Raw genomic sequence first — 21880 nt, 5'->3', positions numbered from 1 at the left:
TGCTGCCTTTAGTTCTACCTCTTCAGAGTCTGTCAGTCGAATCATGTTGAGTCATTGTCGTTTGGGTCATTTGCCTTTTTCTGCTTTAAGTCATCTATTTCCTGAACTGTTTAAGGGAATCAGTGTGTCCAATCTTAATTGTGAGTCATGTTAGTTATCAAAGCATTGTAGAAACAATTACCCTTTGAGCAATAAAAGATCCTCTTTTCCTTTTTAATATTGTGCACTCTGATGTGTGGGAGCCTTACCACTTATCTTCTATGGGGGGCTACAGATATTTCATCCTGTTTATTGATGATTTTTCTAGATTCACTTGGATATACCTAATGAAATATCGTGATGAAGTTTCAAGACTTGTGAGGCAATTTCATGAATTTGTTTTAACTCAGTTTGATACCAGAATTAAGATTTTCAGATCTGACTATGCAAAAGAGTATTTTGAGAAGAGTTTATCCTTGTATCTCTTTGACATGGGAGTTATTCATCAAAGTTCTTGTGTTAGAACCCCTGAACAAAATAGAGTTGCTGAAAGAAAAAATAGGCATATTGTTGAAGTTGCAAGGAGCCTTTTGTTTGCCTCACATGTTCCCACAAGATTTTGGGGTGATGTTGTTCTCACTGCTACCTATCTCATAAACCTTATGTCATCAAGGGTTTTAGGGTTTAAATCTCCCTTCAGTCTTCTTCATCCAGATAAGGATCTCTTCCCTATTCCTCTTCGTGTGTTTGGATGCACCTGTTATGTTCACATTCCAAGTGCCCAGAGACATAAGTTTGAACCAGAAGCCCAAAAATGCATATTCCTTGGTTATTCCCCCCCACAAAAGGGTTATTGTTGTTTTGATCCAAAGACTGGCACTCGGTATGTCTCAATGGATGTTACCTTTGATGAAATTTCTCCTTTTTATGGGTCCTCTCAGGAAGGACATTGTCAACAGGGGGAGAGTTTGTCACAAGTGTTTTCCCTTCATCTCCCTGTCCCAATTAAGTCTCTTGATGAGCTTGTGTCCTCACCAAATGAATCAAGGGAGGATCAATCACTTCATTCTCCTTGTCCTAGTGCTCCTATTTCTTTACCTCCTCGTCCTACCCACAATCCCAAGGTGTGTCAAAGGCAAAGATCCAGGAATGAGCAGGTTGTTTCCCTTACAACAGATGAGCCTCATACACTTTCAATCACAGATGAGACAACAGGTGCTGTTTCAACCTCTTTGGAACCATCTTTCTCGGATCTTGATGTTCCCATTGCTGTTGGGAAAGGAAAACGGAAGTGCACTGCACACTGCATTTCCAAACACCTTTCTTATGATCTACTTTCTCCTTCATACTTTGCCTATCTCTCTTTTGTTGCTTCTAATCCTATTCCTAGGTCTGTGTTAGGAGCTCTTGAGATTCCAGAATTGAGAGATGCCATGGAATCTGAAATGGTTGCCCTACACAAAAATGATACTTGGGAAGTGGTGGATTTGCCTGTAGGGAAGGATCCGATTGGTTGCAAGTGGGTCTTTACCATTAAATACCGGGCTGATGGGATTATTGAGAGGTACAAGGCCAGACTGGTTGCCAAAGGCTACACACAGACGTATGTGATTGATTACCTGGAGACCTTTTCTCCTGTTGCTAAGATAACATCTGTGAGGGTTCTCTTATCTTTGGCAGCTCACTTTGATTGGCCCCTTTATCAGTTGGATGTAAAGAATGCGTTTCTGAATGGTGACTTACATGAGGAGGTCTATATGTCTCTCCCTCCAGGAATGTATGGAAGTGATATGCAAGGAAAGGTATGCAAATTGAAGAAATCTCTTTATGGCATCAAACAGTCTCCTAGATCATGGTTTGAGAAATTTAGAATAGCATTTGTTAAATTCGGCTATACTCAAACACAGTCAGATCATACTCTTTTTGTGAAGAGAAGTGAATCTCTAGCAGTATATCTCATTGTTTATGTTGATGACATTGTTGTGACTGGTAATGATGCCTCAGGAATTCGTGCTCTTAAGTCTTTCCTTCATACAGAATTTGAGATTAAGGATCTGGGGGAGTTGAGATACTTCCTTGGCATAGAAGTTGCTAGATCCAAGGATGGGATTCCTATTTCCCAAAGGAAGTATGTCCTTGACTTGCTCTCTGAAACTAGGAAGATGGGTGCTAGACTAGCTGCAACTCCTATTGATATGAGTCACAAACTTTCTGCTTCAGATGGAACATTGTTGGAAGATAAAGGGGTCTTTCAGAGACTTCTTGCGAAGCTCCTGTACCTGTGCATGACTCGGCCAGATATTGCATATGCTGTCAGTTGTATTAGCCAGTTCATGCATGCTTCTCAAGATACTCATATGGCAGCTGCAAAACGAATTTTGTGTTATTTGAAAGGCTCTCCAGGAAAAGGGATTCAGTTTACCAAGCCTGGACATCTGAAACTTGAAGCCTATACTGATGCTGACTGGGCTGGAAATATTGATGACAAAAGATCTACTTCAGGGTATTGCAGTCTAGTGGCTGGTAATGTTGTCTCTTGGAGGAGCAAGAAACAATCAGTTGTGGCCCGATCCTCAACAGAAGCAGAATATAGGGCCATGGCACATGGAGTCTTTGAACTGTTGTGGCTAAGGTCATTGATGGAAGAACTTGGGATTGATTATGACAAGCCAATGATGTTGCCTACAACCCCGTACAACATGATAGAACTAAACATATTGAGGTCGATAGACACTTTATTCGAGAAAGAGTCTCTTCGGGTGAAGTGTGTCTTCCATTCATTACTTCTGAAGGACAATTGGTAGATTTTCTCACCAAGGGTATTCCCAAGGCAAGGCTTTAGCATGACACTGGCAAGCTGGGCATGATTAACATCTATGCTCAGCTTGAGGGGGAGTGTAGAGAAGATGGGCCGAATGGCCCATAGGCTGTTAATCTATGTTATATTTATGTTCTTCCTTGTAATGAGCCTTATTCTGGGCCCATACTCTTCTATGCTTTGTTTTTTTTGTAATTTCTTGTCCAACCAAGGGCCTCTCTTGTAATTACTCAAAGATTTACTTAATAAAAGTGTATTAGAGTGTTAGAGGGAGGTTAAGTTCGAACCTCTCATCCTCTAACCCTCCTTGCCGCAACTCTCTCTCTCTCTTAGCTTCTCTAATCTTCTCTTGTTTGTTCTTTCTGGTTTCCTTGTACAGTCCCATACTTCTAGGGCTGTTTTTCATCTATGTGAAAAAACCAACTAAGGAGGACCAAACTTATACCAAATGGGTTCAGGAGAACTATTTGGTTATGACATGGCTGTACAATTCTATGCAGCCACATATTAGCCAGAACTATTTGTGGGCAAAAACAGCTAATGAAATCTGGAATGTCATGAAAGAGACCTACTCCCAACCCCTTAATGTTGCTAGGGCTTATGAATTGAAGTGTGAGGTTAACAACCTTAAGCAAGGAAAGAAACCGGTCTCAGTTTACTTCTCTACCTTGAAATCTTTGTGACATGAAATTGACCACCTAGAAACACTTGAGTGGGAAAGTCAGAAGGATGCACAAATTCGTAGAAAGCGAGTTGAAAGTAATAGGGTTTCTGAGTTCCTAGCTGGTCTGAATCCTGATTATGATATTGTGAGACAACAACTACTAACAAGGGACAGTGTGACCTTATCTCAAGCCTACTCCCTGGTGCATAGTGAAGAAACTAGGAGAAAGGTTATGATGCAGCATTTTCCCTTCCCACCAGCCTTGGCAGTAGTTAAACCTAAGTCTGGGGGTGATACGGAGAGGGATATAAAGAAGGAAGACAAGCAGGATCTAGTGTGTGAACATTGCAAGAAACCTAAGCATACTAAAGACACCTTTTGGAAGCTGCATGCTCATCTAGTTCCAGCAAAACTCAGGAACAAAAGGGGCAATGCTAGTATGGCTGTTAATACTGATTGTGCACCCTCATCCAGCACAAAAGGCACACCTCTAGACACCCTAGCTGCTGTCCAGGCTGCCCTGACTTAGTTGTAAAAGGAAGTTGGCAATTCAGCTCAATCATCTCAACTGCCATAAGCTCCTCCCACATCAGCTTTTGCTTATTCAGGTACGCAGGCCTTAGCTTATCATGCTTCAGCTCCAGGTAACACTGAACATTGTTGGGTAATAGACTCAGGTGCATCTGACCATATGACTGGCTTGCCATTACTGTTCACTACCTATCACTTATCTTCTCGCAGAGATAAAGTGTCCATTGCTGATGGTTCCTTTGTTCCTATTTCTGGCAAGGGCAACATCAAGTTGTCTAATACCATTTCCTTATCTTCAGTTTTGCATATTCCTAAGCTTAATACTAACTTGCTTTCAGTCGGTAGCATTACAAAACATGAGAATTGTTCATTTAACCTTTTTCCCCTGACCGATGTGTTTTTCAGGACTTGGAGCAAGGAAGGTGATTGGGACTGGCCGTGAGATGAATGGGATCTATCTGTTTGGAGAGAGTTATCATTGGGAAGATAGTGAAGATAGGAAGTCTTTTGTTTCTCAGTCTGTTTGTCAAGTTATGTTTTGGCATAATCGGTTGGGTCATTTATCCTTTCGGTCTTTGAAGAGTTTGTTTCCTAATTTATTTGAGTCTATTCAGATGTCCAGTTTGAGATGTGAGAGTTGTGAGCTTGCAAAGCATTGTAGAACATCTTATTCATTGAGTAATAAAATAAGTAGTAATTCTTTTGATATTGTGCATACTGATGTTTCGGGCCCGTATCACATCACTGCTATGGGGGGATACAGATATTTCTTGTTGTTTGTTGATGACTATACCTGTTTTTCTTGGGTTTACATTATGCGTTCTCGAGATGAGGTTCCTGCTTTGACCCAAATCTTTCATCAGATGATTTTAACCCAAATTGGGGTCAAAATCAAAATCTTCAGATCCGATAATGCGAAAGAATACTTTGCCAACCCATTAGCCTCTTATTTGCTTGATCATGGGATTATCCACTAGAGTACTTGTCCTTATACACCATAGCAGAATGGGGTTGCTGAGAGGAAGAATAGGCACATATTGGAGGTGGCTAGAAGCATTGTGTTTAACTCCAATGTGCCTATTCGTTTATGGGGAGATGCTATTCTTACAGCAGTGTATCTCATTAATCGAGTTGCTTCACAGGTTCTTGACATAAAGCCTCCATTTACCCTTTTGTACCCCGATAAAGAATTGTTTATTGTTCCCCTTAAAACCTTTGGTTGTACTTGCTTTGTTCAGATTCTTGGACCTCATCGTTCTAAATTTGATTCTAAGGTCTCCAAATGTATTTTTCTTGGTTATGCACAAACTCGAAAGGGTTATTGCTGCTATGAACCTACTTCTGGGAGGAGATTTGTCTCTATGGATGTTACTTTCTTTGAGGATGTACCCTAATATCCTAGGGTTTCTCCTCAAGGGAAGAGTAGTGAGATTGGGAGTTAACTCATAAGAAGTTCCTTTACCTGTTCCATTGAGTGATGAGGGATGTAATGGGGAGGGTTGTTAGAGGTGTTAGGATTTGAGAGTCTTTCACAGGCGGTTGAGGCAGGTTGGTTTCGGTCATCAACAATCCAGGCCAGCCCCAGTTCCTTTTGCGGGTCCAAATCCAGGTACCACAGTCCCTTTATCAGATCTAGGTCCCATTGTGATACCTTCCGCTGTTGCACCCTTACCTCCTTTGGATGATCTTGACCTCCCCATTGCAGTCCGTAAAGGCAAACGACGTTGCACCACATCCACATCTCACTACATTTCCCAATTCTTGTCCTATGATCATTTGTCCCCCTCTTATAGGTCCTTTCTCACATCCATTGCTGATATTCCTATCCCCAGAACAGTGTAGGAAGCCTTGTTAGTTCCTGAGTGGAAAGATGCAATGAAGGTTGAAATTGATGCTCTTCTAAGGAATATTAGTTCGGAGCTAGTTGACCAGCCTAAAGGGAAGAAACCAGTTGGATGTAGATGGGTATTTACTGTGAAACATAATGCTGATGGTTCCATTGAAAGGTATAAGGCCCAGTTAGTTGCAAAGGGATTTACTCAGACTTATGGTATAGACTACTTGGAGACTTTTGCTCCAGTAGCAAAGATGACCACTATTAGAGTTTTATTATCCCTTGTTTCCAGTTACTCTTGGCCCTTGTTCCAGATGGATGTTAAAAATGCCTTCCTCAATGGAGACTTACAGGAAGAAGTCTACATGCAGTTACCTCCTGGGTTTTATGATGCAGAAATAGGAAAGAAGGTTTGCCGGTTGAATGAAGCCTTGTATGGTCTAAAGCAGTCCTCTAGAGCTTGGTTTGATAGATTTTGACAAACCCTTGAAAAATTCGGCTATGTACAAGCCCAGTCAGACCATACATTGTTCATTAAGAGAGTGGACTCTTCCTTGACTTTGCTTGCTGTATATGTTGATGATATTGTAGTGAGAGGGAAAGATAATAGTGAGATTGGGTCTCTTAAACAACTCCATCAAGATTTTGAGGTGAAAGATCTGAGAGAGCTACAATACTTCTTGGGTATTGAGGTAGCTAGATCTAAACATGGGATTTTTGTTTCTCAAAGAAAGTATGTTCTAGATCTATTGAAAGAAATTGGAAAGTTGGGTGTTAAGCCTGCAGATACACCTATTGAACAGAATCACAAGATCAGTGCAGAGAGTGGAGAGCCACTTGAAGATAAAGATATGTTCCAACGATTAGTTGGAAAACTCCTCTATCTTTGTCTCACACAACCGGACATTAGTTATGCAGTCAGCGTTGTTAGTCAGTATATGCACTCTCCTAGAACCACTCACCTCCTTGCAGTTGAGAGGATATTAGCATATTTGAAGAGGTGCCCAGGTAGAGGTTTATATAGATGCTGATTGGGTTGGGAGTGTTGATAATAGAAGGTCTATCTCTGAATATTGTGCTTTTGTAGGAGGTAACCTTGTCTCCTAGAGGAGTAAAAAACAAAGTGTTGTTTCTTGTTCTAGTGCTGAAGTTGAATATTGATCCATGGCTAATAGTGTGGCTGAAATCATTATTTGAGGAGTTGGGTATTGCTTATGAGAAGCCCTCAATGTAGATAATCAGGCTGCTATTAATATAGCTCATAATCTGGTACATGACAGAACTAAGCATATTGAAGTAGACCGACATTTTGTTAGAGAAAGGGTTTCATCTCAAGAAGTGTCTTCTGTATATCACCTCCAACATGCAGCTCGCAGATCTTCCCACCAAGGCTGTTCCAAGGAAGAAGTTAGAGGCAGACTATGCAAGTTGGGAATGACAAATATCTATTCCCAACTTTAGGGGGAGTGTAGAGAACACTGATGTGGACCCCACTGATGTGGTCTCCACTGTGTTCGTATGGCAGCATTATTTCTGTTAGTTATGACAGTGTTAGTTGGTAGTTATTTTAGCTTTATTATTAGTTTATTTGCCATGTATGCAATGAGGGCAATTCAGCCCTTTTACAATTAGTCAACATATTTAAATATTAAGAGTAGGTCAGCTGATGTTAAGATCAACCCTCTCTCTTTTCCAAGATCTCTTCGTGTGCTTCTTCTCTTCTCTTCTCTCCTCTGTTCTTCTTCTCTTCAATTTCTTCATATTTTTTCTTTTAAGTTCAAGACAGATTGTAGTCTTGATCGACTACTTCATACAAGAGTGATCCCCTAGCTGGAGGCCCTTCTGGTTTTCTTTAGTTAAGCATCTCTCTAAAGTTGCAGACTACAACAAAAAACCAACTTTAGAGGCCACCAGCACACCCTAAATCACTGATCTTCTTGGCCACATGATGGTAAAAGTTCCATGGCTTTCCCCTCTCAGAATCTGAAACAACTCCAGCAATCTATCCCTCTCTAAATTGTAGGGGTTCCTGAAGAGACTTGTTGACCAAGTCACACTCCCATCTATCAACTAGGATTTAGCCACAGAAGCATTTTTATCAATCACCAGCATATATAACCGAAGAAAGGCTTCCTCTAACGGTCTGTCAGTACACTATTTGTCATGCCAGAACTTCAATCTACCACCACTGCCCAACTTAAAGGAGATTCCTTTTGAAAACACATTATAGGCTTTCATGATCTATTTTGACACTGAGCTGCCATAGGAAGTAAATGGATCCCCTGAAATCCAATCACCACTTGATACTCTCTAAATCCACTTCTTGCGTAAGGCCACATTGAAATCTTTTATTCTTTTATTGTCAAGACCCCACCTTCTGGGGGAAGGCAGGCTTGATCCCAGTTAACTGTGTGAACTTTGTTCTCTCCTGAGTCCAGACAACCCTGACAAAAGAAATCCCTTTGGATCTTTTCAATCTTCTTAGCTATCTTCATTGGGAAAGGAAAGAGTGACATATAATATATTGGTAAACTTCAATTTCAGAAAAGCCCTTTATGATCACACACCACAGCTCACAATTACCCTTGTTGTGTACAATCTATGCAATTTTGGCCAATTGGCCATTACTTCATACAACATTGTTGACAGATGTATTGTATGTACTGTACACAGGATTAGTGCCCGCAGGGGTATTTTTGTAATTTTGTAGACCTCTTGTGTTGTACGGCCAGTATAGTATAAATACAAATGCTTCACTCGCATGAAGCAGTGCTTTTGAGGCCTTAATTCTGCAGCCTCTTCTCTTCTCCTTCTTCTTCCTTCCTTTCTTCTTCTTCTTCTTCTGCTCAACATGGTATCAGAGCGGAACCGACCAGGCCTAGAAAACAACCAGCTGAGGTCTCTCTCCACTGCTGCGTAGAAGCTATAGTCCTGATGCTCGAAGACAAGGAAGAGGAAGCATTCTCTAGTGCTGCGGTTAGTCTCCACTGCTGAGTAGGGTTCTGCTACAAGAAAGCTGACTGTTCAACTTCCTAGCGCAGAAAAGGGTTCTGCTACAAGTTTTTTCTTCTTTATCCTCCACCCCAGGTGCTGGTGACTGGAGTTGCTCGGCTATGAAGACTGTAGAAAACCATCCCAGATGTATGAAGAAGGGTTCTGGCCTGCAGAGAAGATTGAGTCCATGAGTGTACTGCCTATTCACAGTTCGGGTGACCTAGGTACTGAACTGAAGTTTCTCTGTTTATGGTTCTCTTCTTGCACTATTTCGATGGACTGTTAATGTCCTAAAATCTGAGTAGGGACTGTTCGACTGTTTTTTTTTCCCTCCTCCGATTGTGTGTTGCTCTATTCAGCTCTCTAAGGGACTGTTGATGAACCCTAAACCCTAAGTGACTGTTCGGCTGCCCTGGAAAGTGGATATCAGCCGATTAGGTGTGGTGAACCACCACTTGCATTGCTGTTCCTACTGAGAGAGATTCATGAAATTTGTAAAACTGTAGGTCATTCAGACCTGGTTACACTGCAAGTGCAGTGTTCGTATATTGTTCTGTGGACTCCTACAAAGTGTAGGTCATACAAACTAGTACTGCAGCTGCAGTGTTTGTGCTTGGTTCTCTGTGAAACCGAAAATCAGCAATTGCCTAGTTGTGGACTGTAGCAGCTCTGTAAGGCAGTGTGCCTTTGGTTTTGTGTACTTCTAAACCTAGAATCATGAATAGTGAAGATTCAGCTACATCCGGAATCTCCACAATGCTGAATGGAATGAGTGGGAGCAATGACCTATCCTTCCCTATGGCTGTTGTTCCTCTTGATGGGTTAAATTACCTAGAGTGGTCAAGAGGGATCAAGTTATACATAACTGCAAGGGGAAAAATAGGCTACATAAATGGAAGAATCAAAGAACCACCTTCTGGAACTACAGAACATGATAGATGGGATCAAGAGAATAGTATGGTTATGCCATGGCTTTTGATCTCCATGCAACCGCAAATAAGGAAGAACTTCATGTGGGCTGAAACTGCAAATGAGATATGGGAACAGGCAAAATCCACATATTCTGAACTTCGACACTATGCCAAGATTTATCAACTGCAAGTAGCCTCATCTACTTGTCAACAGGGGGAGAGAAGTTTATCAGTTTATTACTCTGACTTGACCACTGTTTGGAAGGAGTTGGACCATTACCAGAATATTGATTGGAAGTGTGATGAAGATGCAAAATTGTATAAGAAACTTGTCTCACAGCAAAGAGTGTTTGCTTTTTTACATGGTCTCAATCCTATCTATGAATCCATCAGAGTACAAATTCCAAGTTCTAAGGATCTTCCTTCAATTCAGGAGGTCTATGCTCTTGTCCAGTCTGAAGAGTGTAGGAGAAACTTGATGAACAGCACCAGAGGAGATGCAATTGTGTTGGCGGTAAAGGGGGGTACCTCTACTAGTGGTGGACCTTCTTCCAAGAGAGGGGATCTCCAGAAGAAAGCAGAAGATAAGGAAAAATTGTGGTGCACTAACTGTCAGAAGCCCCGACACACCAAAGATACTTGTTGGGATCTCCATGGGAAACCAAAGTGGGCTCAGGATCTACCTAAGAAGCAAGGCTCAGATGTAATTAGAAGGCCCAAGCAACAAGGTACCAAGAAACACCACATGGCCAACATGGTTACTCGGGAGAATCAGCCCTCCACTTCTACTATGACTCAAACACCACATGGTCAACATAGCTACTCTGGATCTGACCCAAGGGAGGATATTGTAAACTCCTTCTGTGACCATTTGGAGCTTTATGGTAGAGCAATTCGCCATGTGGATGCTCCTCCCACCACCTCTTTTGCATCCACATCAGGTAATCCTGCCACAGCTTTCCATGTTGCTTCTCACAACCTTGACTCTCCATGGATCATTGATTCTAGAGCGTCAAAACACATGGCTGGTATGTCCTCTTACTTTCAAACTTATCACCCTCTTTTTGGAAGAGATAAAGTGAGACTAGTTGATGGATCATACACTTCCATAGCTGGTCAAGGAACTCTCTCTCTTCCCCTCGGCCTTACTCTTTCTGATGTTCTTCATGTTCCAAAATTCCCTATGAATTTGTTCTCAGTCAGTAGTGTTACAAATTCCTTAAACTATTTTGTGACTTTTTCCCTTTCTATTGTGTGATTTAGGATCTGGCCTCGGGGAGGACGATTGGTTGGGGACGTATGGTTGATGGACTCTACATGCTGGAGAATACGGTTGGCCTTCATGTTACAGAGTCTGAGTCAGTTCAGAAAGAGTAAAATATAATTGTGGCATTGTCGTCTGGGTCATTTGTCCTTTGAGTCCTTGAAAGTTGTTTTCCCAGAACTGTGTAAGTCAGTGTCTGTTTCTAATTTTTCCTGTCAAACGTGTCAGTTAAGCAAGCATTGTAGAACTCAATTTCCTCAAAGAAATAGTAAATCTGAGTTTCCTTTTCACATTGTGCATTCTGATGTGTGGGGCCCTGTTACTTTACCTTCTGAGAGTGGCTACAAGTACTTCATTACCTTCATTGACGATTATTCCAGATACACTTGGGTATATCCAATGCGAACCCGTGAGGAAGTACCAAAAATTATCTAAGATTTTCAGTGGATGGTCTTCACCCAATTTCAGACCGAGATTCAAATATTTCAGTCAGACAATGCAAAAGAGTTTTTTCATAGTGACCTCATGGAGTTCTTTGCTTCACATGGCTCACTTCATCAGAGCTCTTGTGCCCACACGCCACAACAAAATGGTGTGGCTGAACGGAAGAATTGACACCTCCTTGAAGTGGCACGGGGTCTACTACTCCACATGAATGTTCCCAAACGATTTTGGCTTGAGGCTGTCCTTTGTTCTACATACCTCATTAACCGAATGCCCTCTCGTTGGTTAGAGTACAAAGCCCCACATCAGCTTCTCTTTCCTAAGGCCCCTCTTCTTTCTATCCCTCCTTGTGTTTTTGGTTGTCGGTGCTTTGTCCAAAACCTTTCTCCCACCCGAGGGAAATTGGACTCTCGTGCTATCCCGTGCATATTTCTTGGCTACTCATTCTCTCAGAAAGGGTATTGTTGCTTTGATCCTGTTTCTCGGAGATTCTGTGTCTCCATGGATGTTACCTGCTTTGAAGATGAGCCCTTCTTTCTTGTTTCTCCTCAGGGGGAGTGTAGACATGAGGAGAAACTGGTTCAGCTTCCTCCTCTTCCTAATCCTTCTCCTCCTTCCCCTTTTCCTTCTGATCCTCCACCTTTCCGTTTTTTTTTCTCGTCGTCGTAAAGGCCAACCAGGTTCAAGAGCTGTGGAGAATCCAGAAGCTATACCTCAAGTGCCATCAAATTCCTCGGGGGAAGATCATACTCACTCAGGTAACTTGACTCCCAATGATGGTCCTGACCTCCCTATTGCTAATGATCTTGACCTTCCTATTGCCCACAGGAAAGTTGTTAGGTCGTGCACCACTAAACACCCCATTTCCAACTTTGTTTCCTATGAGAATATCTCACCTTCATTTCGTGCCTTCCTTACCTCCATTGACAGTATCCCTATTCCCAAGAATGTGGCAGAAGCTCTCTCAGTACCAGAATGGACAAATGCCATGAAGGAAGAAATTGATGCTCTTTGTAGAGAACATTGATGTGGGCCCCACAGCTGTGGTCCCACTCTGTCCGTAGGGTAGAATGTATCTAGTCACAGCTGTGGTTATTTTGCTATTCTGTTATTTCTAGTTTCAGTTTTATATTGTTTGTTATTTGTTAGCAGTTATGATGTAAACACCAAGGGCAGATATGTCCTTTCATGTAACTAGCATAACCTATATATATTAACTTAAAGTGGCGGCGGCAGAATATTGACATTCTGTTCTTCTCCTCAAAATCTGTGTTCTACTGCTCTTTCACCACTCTTCTACTTCTTCTTCACTTTCTCTTCTCATCGAACCTGAAATCTCTTAGTGGTCAAGACTGAATAGCAGTCTTGAAAACCTACATGGTATCAAAGCCAAGTTAGGGCTTTTCATGTGAGTCTAATACCAGCCGACCACATGAGAATTCCCTAGGACTGAAAGCTGAAAAGGAGTTCGCAGACTGATTCTTGGAGATCGCCAGAGGTGCTAGCAGTTGTTGGAAACTTGCTAGGGTTGCAAAGTGTTGGTGGTCAGGAAGGATCAGAGAAGATTAGGGTTCAGGTAACCCTAGAAGGCAGCGAACTATTTTTCCTTGTAAGTTGTTTACTTTTTAAGAGAAGTTCTATCAGAGAAGATAGGTTGGACCTATCTGGAGGGGAAGGCCGAACCATTCTAGTTCTTTCTCTCTTCGATTCACTAGGGTTTACAGCAAACCCTGGCCGAACTGTGTTTCTCTCTACTCTAGGGTTTGAAAGTGATTTGCGGCAAGCCCTAGTGTTTGATTGAACCTTGTTATCTACATAGAGCTACTCTTAAGTTTATTGGTAGGTCCGATCAGATTCTAGGGTTTCTTATTAACCCTACTACAAGCTCATCTATACAGTTTGGACTGTGCGACTGAATTGCTTCTTTTCAGGGCTGATTAAAACCCTACTGCAAGCTCATCTATATAGTTTGGACTGTGCGACTGAATTGCTTCCTTTCAGGACTGATTAAAACCCTAACTTTCCCTAGCATATCAGTTTTTTAAAAGTTGTTCTCAGAGTTCTAAGGGAGTTAGCGATCTACGGACAGAGTGGGACCACAGCTGTGGGGCCCACATCATTGTTCTCTACATGGTATCAGAGCATATGAACTGCTCAGTAACCTTATTCCCTGACTGATGTGTTTTTCAGGATTTGGAGACGCAGAAGGTGATTGGGACTGGCCGTAAGACGAATGGGATCTATCTGCTCGGGGAGCGGTTCCGTCAGGGAGAGTCAGTAGAGAAGTTGTCTTTTGTTTCTCAGAGTGTGAGTCCGGTTATGCTTTGGCATAACCGATTAGGTCATTTGTCTTTTCGATCTTTATAGAGTTTGTTTCCTACTTTATTTGAGTCTATTGAGTTGTCTCAGCTATAGTGTGAAAGTTGTGAGTTTGCTAAGCATTGTAGAAAGCCTTATTTATTGAGTAATAAAAGGAGTGATAATTCTTTTGATATTGTGCATACTGACGTTTGGGGGCCTTATCATATCCCTTCCATGGGTGGGTACAAATACTTTTTGTTATTTGTTGATGACCATACCCGTTTTTCTTGGGTTTATCTCATGCGTTCACGAGATGAGTTACCTTCCCTGACCCAAAATTTTCACCAAATGATCCTAACCCAGTTTGATGCCAAGATCAAAGTTCTCAGATCTGATAACGCAAAGGAATACTTTGCTAAATCATTGACATCATATCTTCTTCATCTTGGGGTTATCCACTAGAGCTCTTGCCCTCATACACCTCAGCAGAATGGAGTTGCTGAGAGGAAGAATAGGCACATTTTGGAAGTGGCTAGAAGCCTCATGTTTACTTCCAATGTCCCTATTCGCTTCTGGGGGGATGCTATCCTCACGGTAGTATACCTTATTAATCGGGTCCCTTCCAGGGTCCTTGATATGCGATCTCCTTTTTCGCTTCTACACCCACGTGAGGACTTGTTTTCTATTCCCCTTAAGACATTCGGTTGCACTTGCTTTGTTCAGCTTCTCGGACCCCATCCCTCCAAGTTCGAACCCAAAGCCTCCAAATGCATCTTCCTTGGTCATGCACAAACTCAAAAGGGTTATTGCTGTTATGATCCTATCTCCGGGAGGAAGTTTGTCCCCATGGATGTCACTTTCTTTGAGGGGACACCCTATTATCCTCGGGTTGCCCCTCAGGGGGAGAGTGGCGAGAGTGGGGGTTTGAGTTCTTGTCTTCAGGGGGAGAGCAGTGAAAGTGGGGTAGTTCCTTTACCTATTCCATTGGGTGATGAGAGCCGCAATGGTGAGGGTGGTCAGAGGGATCAGGAGTTGAGGGAAAGCTGCAATGGTGAGGGTGGTCAAAGGGATCAGGATTTGAGGGTTTATCACAGGCGGTGCAGGCAGGTTGATCCTGATCATCAGCAGTCCAGACCAGCTCCAATCTCATCTGCAGCTCCAGGTCCAGATACTTTAGTCCCAGAGCCCACAGAGACTTCCCCTACAGATGATCTTGACCTTCCAATTGCAGTCCGTAAAGGGAAACGACATTGTACCACATCCACAACCCACTGTATTTCCCATTTTTTATCCTATGATCGCCTATCTCCTACCTATAGGTCCTACCTTAGCTCCATTTCTGATGTCCCTATTCCAAGAACAGTGCAAGAAGCCCTATCCGTCCCTGAATGGAAAGATGCAATGCAAGTTGAGATGGATACCCTGTTGAAAAACAACACCTGGGAGGTAGTTGATTTGCCAAAAGGAAAGAAACCAGTTGGATGTAGATGGGTATTTACGGTGAAGCATAATGCAGATGGATTTATTGAGAGGTATAAAGCTCGATTAGTTGCAAGAGGGTTTACACAGACTTATGGCATAGATTACTTGGAGACATTTGCACTGGTAGCCAAGATGACTACTATTCAAGTTCTATTGTCCCTTGCAGCAAGTCACACTTGGCCTTTATACCAAATGGACGTGAAAAATGCCTTTCTGAATGGAGATCTGCAGGAAGAAGTTTACATTCGATTGCCTCCTGGATTCTATGATGCAGAAATAGGTAAGAAGGTTTGCCGGCTCAACAAGGCTTTGTATGGTTTGAAACAGTCACCTAGGGCTTGGTCGATAGATTCAGACTAGCACTTGTGAAGTTTGGATATGTACAGGCCCAATCAGATCATACTCTATTCATCAAGAGGGTGGAGTCCTCTTTGACACTACTGGCCGTATATGTTGATGATATTGTGGTCACAGGGAATGATAGCCATGAGATTGAATCTCTTAAATAGCTTCTTCACCAAGAATTTGAGGTGAAGGACCTTGGTGTACTCCGGTATTTTTTGGGTATTGAGGTTGCTAGATCCAAACAGGGGATCTTTATATCTCAGAGGAAATATGTCCTAGACCTGTTGGCAGAAACTGGAAAGTTAGGTGTCAAGCCTGCAGATACACCAAATGAACAGAATCACAGGATTAGTGCCGAGAGTGGGGAGCTTCTTGAAGACAAAGTTATGTTCCAGCAACTGGTAGGAAAGCTCCTATATCTCTGCCTCACTCGGCCAGATATTACTTATGTTGTTAGTGTTGTCAGCCAGTACATGCATTCTCCTAGAACCACACATCTTCTTGCGGCAGAAAGAATCTTAGCCTACTCGAAGAGATGCCCAGGTAGGGGTATACTTTTCAAGAACAACAATCACATGAAAGTGGAGGTCTATACTGATGCAGATTGGGCTAGGAGTGTTGATGACAGAAGGTCTACCTCAGGATATTGTGCCCTTGTGGGAGGAAACCTTGTCTCCTGGAGAAGTAAGAAACAAAGTGTTGTCTCCCGGTCAAGTGCTGAAGCAGAATACAGGTCCATGGCCAATGGAGTGGCTGAAATCCTATGGCTAAGATCTCTACTTGAGGAGTTGGGTATTGAGTATGAGAAGCTCCTGATGCTGTACTGTGATAATCAAGCCGCCATTAATATAGCACATAATCCAGTACAACATGACAGAACCAAACACCTTGAAGTTGACCGCCATTTTGTGCGAGAGAGGGTCTCATCTCAAGAAGTATGCCTCCCTTACATCACATCTAGTATGCAACTAGTAGACATCCTCACTAAAGCCGTATCAAGAAGGAAGCTAGAGGCGAATCTATCCAAGTTGGGAATGATGAACATATACTCCCAACTTGAGGGGGAGTGTAGAGAACATTGATGTGGGCCCCACAGCTGTGGTCCCACTCTGTCCGTAGGGTAGAATGTATCTAGTCACAACTATGGTTATTTTGCTATTCTGTTATTTCTAGTTTCAGTTTTATATTGTTTGTTATTTGTTAGCAGTTATGATGTAAACACCAAGGGCAGATATGTCCTTTCATGTAACTAGCATAACCTATATATATTAACTTAAAGTGGCGGCTGCAGAATATTGACATTCTGTTCTTCTCCTCAAAATCTGTGTTCTATTGCTCTTTCACCACTCTTTCTTCTACTTCTTCTTCACTTTCTCTTCTCATCGAACCTGAAATCTCTTAGTGGTCAAGACTGAATAGCAGTCTTGAAAATCTACACTCTTCACAAGAATGGCATGTGGGAACTTGTTGATCTCCCTAAGGGAAAGGATCCAGTTGGATGTAAATGGGTGTTCACTATTAAGCATGGGGCTGATGGAACCGTGGAGAGGTATAAAGCTCGTTTAGTGGCAAAGGGTTTTACTCAAGTATATGGAGTTGATTATGCATAAACCTTTGCCCCTGTTGCCAAAATGAACTCTATTAGAGTACTTTTCTCTCTTGCTGCCAATCTGAATTGGGATCTACATCAGCTCGACATCAAGAATGCCTTCTTGAATGGTGACCTTGAAGAGGAAGTTTATATGGTTCAACCCCCTGGTTTTCTGGCTCAAGGAAATGAATAGAAAGTGTGCAAGTTAAAGAAGTCTTTATATGGGCTGAAGCAATCACCAAGAGCTTGGTTCAACAGATTTCAAACTGCAGTTCAGCAGAGGGGATACAAGCAATGTCAGTTAGATCACACACTGTTTGTAAAAAGGGGAGAAGGTAAAATGGCTGCCCTAATAGTATATGTGGATGACATAATTGTTACTGGTGACTGGAAGGATGAAATTCAAAGTTTGAAGGGCTTCCTTACCACTCAGTTCGAAGTGAAAGATCTAGGACCTGCCAAATACTTCCTTGGAATTGAGGTTGCCCGATCAAAAAAGGGTATCTTCATCTCCCAAAGGAAATATGTCCTAGACTTGCTTAAGGACACTGGAAAGGTTGGGGTTATGCCAGCTGACTCTCCCATTGACCCCAACCATAAGTTAAGTGACAGCCAAGGTGAACCTCTTAAGGATGTGAAGCAATTTCAGAGGCTTGTAGGGAGATTGTTGTACCTCTCTATGACTCGTCCAGACATAGCATATGCTGTTGGTGTCCTCAGCCAGTTCATGCATGCACCTAGGTCCACTCATCTTGAAGCAGCGGAGAGAATACTGCGGTATCTTAAGAAGTTCCTGGGTGCTGGCTTATTATTCCAGAAATATGGACATTTGAGAGTTGAAATTTACACAGATGCGGATTGGGCTGGATCTCAAAGTGATAGAAGGTCTACTAGTGGTTACTGCACCTTTGTAGGAGGGAACCTTGTTACTTGGAGGAGTAAGAAGCAAACCGTGGTAGCTAGATCCAGTGCTGAAGCTGAGTACCGTGCAATGGCACACAGAGTAGCCGAAAGGTATGTGGATAAAGAATCTATTGGGAGAGTTGGGTTTTCCAGTGGACAAACCCATGACTCTGCTCTGTGACAACAAGGCAGCTATAAGTATCGCTGCTAACCCGGTACTACATGATAGAACAAAGCACATTGAAGTTGGCAAGCACTTTATCAGAGAGAAAAATCATCACAGGCGGAGTATGCACTCCATACATCAGCTCTGAAGACCAACTAGCAGACATCTTTACAAAAGGGCTAAACCATTCCAGACACCAAGATCTCTGTGACAAGTTGGGCATGATTGATATCTATGCCCCAACTTGAGGGAGAGTGTTGACAGATGTATTGTATGTACTGTACACAGGTTTAGTGCCTGCAGGGGTATTTTTGTAATTTTGTAGACCTCTTGTGTTGTACGGCCAGTATAGTATAAATACAAATGCTTCACTCGCATGAAGCAGTGCTTTTGAGGCCTTAAGTCTGCAGCCTCTTCTCTTCTCCTTCTTCTTCTTCTTCCTTCCTTTCTTCTTCTTCTTCTTCTTCTTCTTTTGCTCAACAATACTCTATATTTAGTAGCAATTTAGTGATTCACCACTTGATACTCTCCAAATCCACTTCTTGCATAAGGCCACATTGAAATCTTTTATTCTTTTATTGTCAAGACCACCCCTTCTGGGGGAAGGCAGGCTTGATCCCAGTTAATTGTGTGAACTTTGTTCTCTCCTGAGTCTTGACAACCTTGACAAAAGAAATCCCTTTGGATCTTTTCAATCTTCTTAGCTATCTTCATTGGGAGAGGAAAGAGTGACATATAATATATTGGTAAACTTCAATTTCAGAAAAGCCCTTTATGATCACACACCACAGCTCACAATTACCCATGTTGTGTACAATCTATGCAATTTTGGCCAATTGGCCATTACTTCATACAACATACTTAAGTGACACCAATCATCTTCCTAGAACATAACCTATTCTCATTTCCCTACTTATTATGACAGTGGGACTTAATATAAAATCAAGACTAGTTGAGGATCATGTCTGCAACTCCAAAAGTGATCTCCAACTTGATTCTTCTTCAATAAGCCATCCCTAGGCTTCTTTTCAGGATTCTAGAATGGTTCACGTTTATCAAGCCATGAAGTTGCTGCAGTGTCCGATTTTGTCAATGTAAATTTTGTTTACTGTCTATTTTTCTAGATGATTATCATATTGCTTCTTTCTCTTATAATTTCTAGTGAGTTTCAACTGAAATACTTAAAATCTTTTGTTATGTTTGTGCCTTGAATTCTCTGTGGCAACCCGCTTCATGAATCCACTCCGAATTAATTTGAGAAAAACCCGAAGGCAAATTTTCGTAGTGGTTTGTGGTGGATGTGTAAGCCCGCAGCCCACCACAAATGGCGGTATGGACCTGATCCATATTCATCTTATAGGTCTGAACCGAATACGAAGAGTTACGTATTTTCGGGGGTTTTCTCTCTTGTATGCAGTCTCTTAGTCTTGTGAGAGACGTGTGAGACATTGTGTGTATTTGGGGCTTAGGGTTTTTCTGTGAGGGCACAACTCTGTATTTCTTCTCCGTTGCCAACTTCATAGTGGACTTTTGTTCCTCCTTCACCCGTGGACGTAAGCTATTAGCCGAACCACGTAAATCTGTGTGTGTTCTCTGCACCTGTTTCTCTTTATCTCTACTTTTACTTTCAGGTTAGGTGCCATTCAAATCTATTTTCTTGGGTTTTTCATAACATCTTTGGTACCTGGATGCTTATACATGGAAGCCATGATGTATCAAGTACTTAAATTGTAATGTAAATTTTGTATTCTACACCTTGTCTAGCCATGCCCTTGCTATATCTAGGTATCAAAATCATATATTAACTAGCTTCTTTGTTACAGCATTATGCTTACTAATTATCTTGTTTTCTATGTCCAGATTATCATGGTCATTTTCAATTCCCTCTTTTCATTTCTTATTGTGTTATTCTCTCTCTCATGAATAACAAAGAAAATTTTATTGGAAATAGGAAAAAAAAGATAACCCTTTAAATTTCTCTATTTCTTGTGCATATTCATCATGCTCTAATCATAGGAGATTGTGCACTTTTGGACTATATTCTTCATAGTCACATTTATCTAGCCCCTTGAATATTTGTCTACTTCTGTTATGTTCTTTGTGGGCTGAGAGTGTCTGATTTGTTCTGTTTTGCAGTAAAGATATTGCAAATTTTCATAGACCTAAGGCATTATGGTATCCCCATGACAATGAAGTTGCAGCAAAGGAACAAGGACCACTAGCTACAAAAGGGCCTATGAAAATTATATTGAAAACCTTGGGAGGGAAGGGGAGTAAACTCCATGTGGATGCAGAGGAGACCGTCTCTTCTGTTAAAGCAAAAGCCTCAAAAAAGCTAGGCTAGTATTCTCTCACATACTTGTTATTTGTTGATTGTTTTTTTCTGATTGCTACTTGTTTGGAATCCCAATTGGTCTCCAAATTTCCTTTTTACATTTCTTCTTTTGTTATTTGAGATTTTTTCTATATTAATAGCAACTTTGTAATTCTTCCTGCACAGATTTTAAACCATCAGAAAAAGTTAAAATATTTTATTCTGGAAAGGAGCTTGAAGATGCTAAATCTCTTGCCATGGAAAATGTTAGACCAAATTCAGTGCTGCATCTTGTGCGTACAAAAATACATTTGTGGCCAAGGGCACAAAAGATCCCTGGTGAAAGTAAGTCTTTGCGACCCCCGGGGGCATTTAAGAAGAAGTCGGATCTGTCTGTGAAAGATGGGCATGTCTCCCTGATGGAGTAAGTAATCTTTAAACATTCTTGTATATATGTCCCTTCATTTGTACATAAGAATTTGCTAGTATTGTAAATCCATGATATATAGAGGAGATAAATCTTCTTTCTCTATTTCCTTTCGTAAAAGTCTTGTGGTATCAGTGAAAACTGTTAGAGTTGGCTATACAGGGGTAGTTTGATCATTTCATTTTATATCAAGTGTGTGGTGTAATGTCTTTTATGTTCTGGTTTAAGTACTATGTCCCATACTTAATTAGGGGCATAAGTGTCTTTCTGTTCTTTAATCAGAAACATGTAAATAATACCTGGCCGACTAGAGAAAGGATCCTTCTCTAGTTCAAACCAGTTCTCTCCTTCTTCTCTCTCTCTCTCTCTCTCTCTCTCTTCTGCTATTATTCTCTGCTCTAGGGTTGAAACCAGTACACATCAGTTCTGTAACATGGTATCAGAGCCACTGTAATCAGTTCAGGTCAACCCAGAATTTTCTGGATTGCCCTTTGCCCTAGATCTCTGCAGGAATCTCATTGGTTACTTGGAGATTCACAGAAAGGTTGAAAATGAGTTGTTTTTTTTCCTTTTTGGAGGTTTTCATGCCTCCAGTTGGTTGTGTAGTGTTCGCTTCATGTGGTTTGTAGAAACCCTTTAATCGATGGATTGAAGAGGACTGATTTGTGGTGAAGTGGGTTATATGGGTAATACAGTGTGAAACAATTAATGATCAGTTACAGACCTAGTGTTATGTGTATTTGATGCATTCAGGTGTTTTTGTGGTGCTGAAAGAGTAGGACTGTAGTGACAATTAGGGCTTAAAATTGTGACAACATATGTTTTCAGTAATAACCAACCATTAGTGTGTAGTGTGGTGGCTAGCAAGTGAGGTGGTGTGAAGTACTAGTAAGTTTGTTTTTTTGGCAGCTA

General features: G+C 41.6%; 1 protein-coding gene across 9 annotated transcripts in view; it reads left to right on the top strand.

Moving 5' to 3' along the window:
• Positions 1-21880, top strand: part of LOC104595190 (transcription initiation factor TFIID subunit 1-like) — a 164059-nt gene that overhangs the window by 80316 nt on the left and 61863 nt on the right. For all 9 annotated transcript variants that reach the window (XM_088897676.1, XM_088897675.1, XM_010255805.3 and 6 more), the window contains 2 exons: positions 20364-20566; positions 20728-20965. In XM_088897676.1, the coding sequence (XP_088753802.1) occupies positions 20364-20566; positions 20728-20965 (441 nt within the window). The remainder of the gene's footprint in view (positions 1-20363; positions 20567-20727; positions 20966-21880) is intronic.

Source organism: Nelumbo nucifera, chromosome 2 (assembly GCF_055504915.1).
Source record: "Nelumbo nucifera cultivar China Antique chromosome 2, China Antique-T2T, whole genome shotgun sequence".
Lineage (NCBI taxonomy): Eukaryota > Viridiplantae > Streptophyta > Magnoliopsida > Proteales > Nelumbonaceae > Nelumbo > Nelumbo nucifera.
Note: the sequence above shows the minus strand (reverse complement) of the source record. Positions and strands in the feature narration are given on the sequence as shown.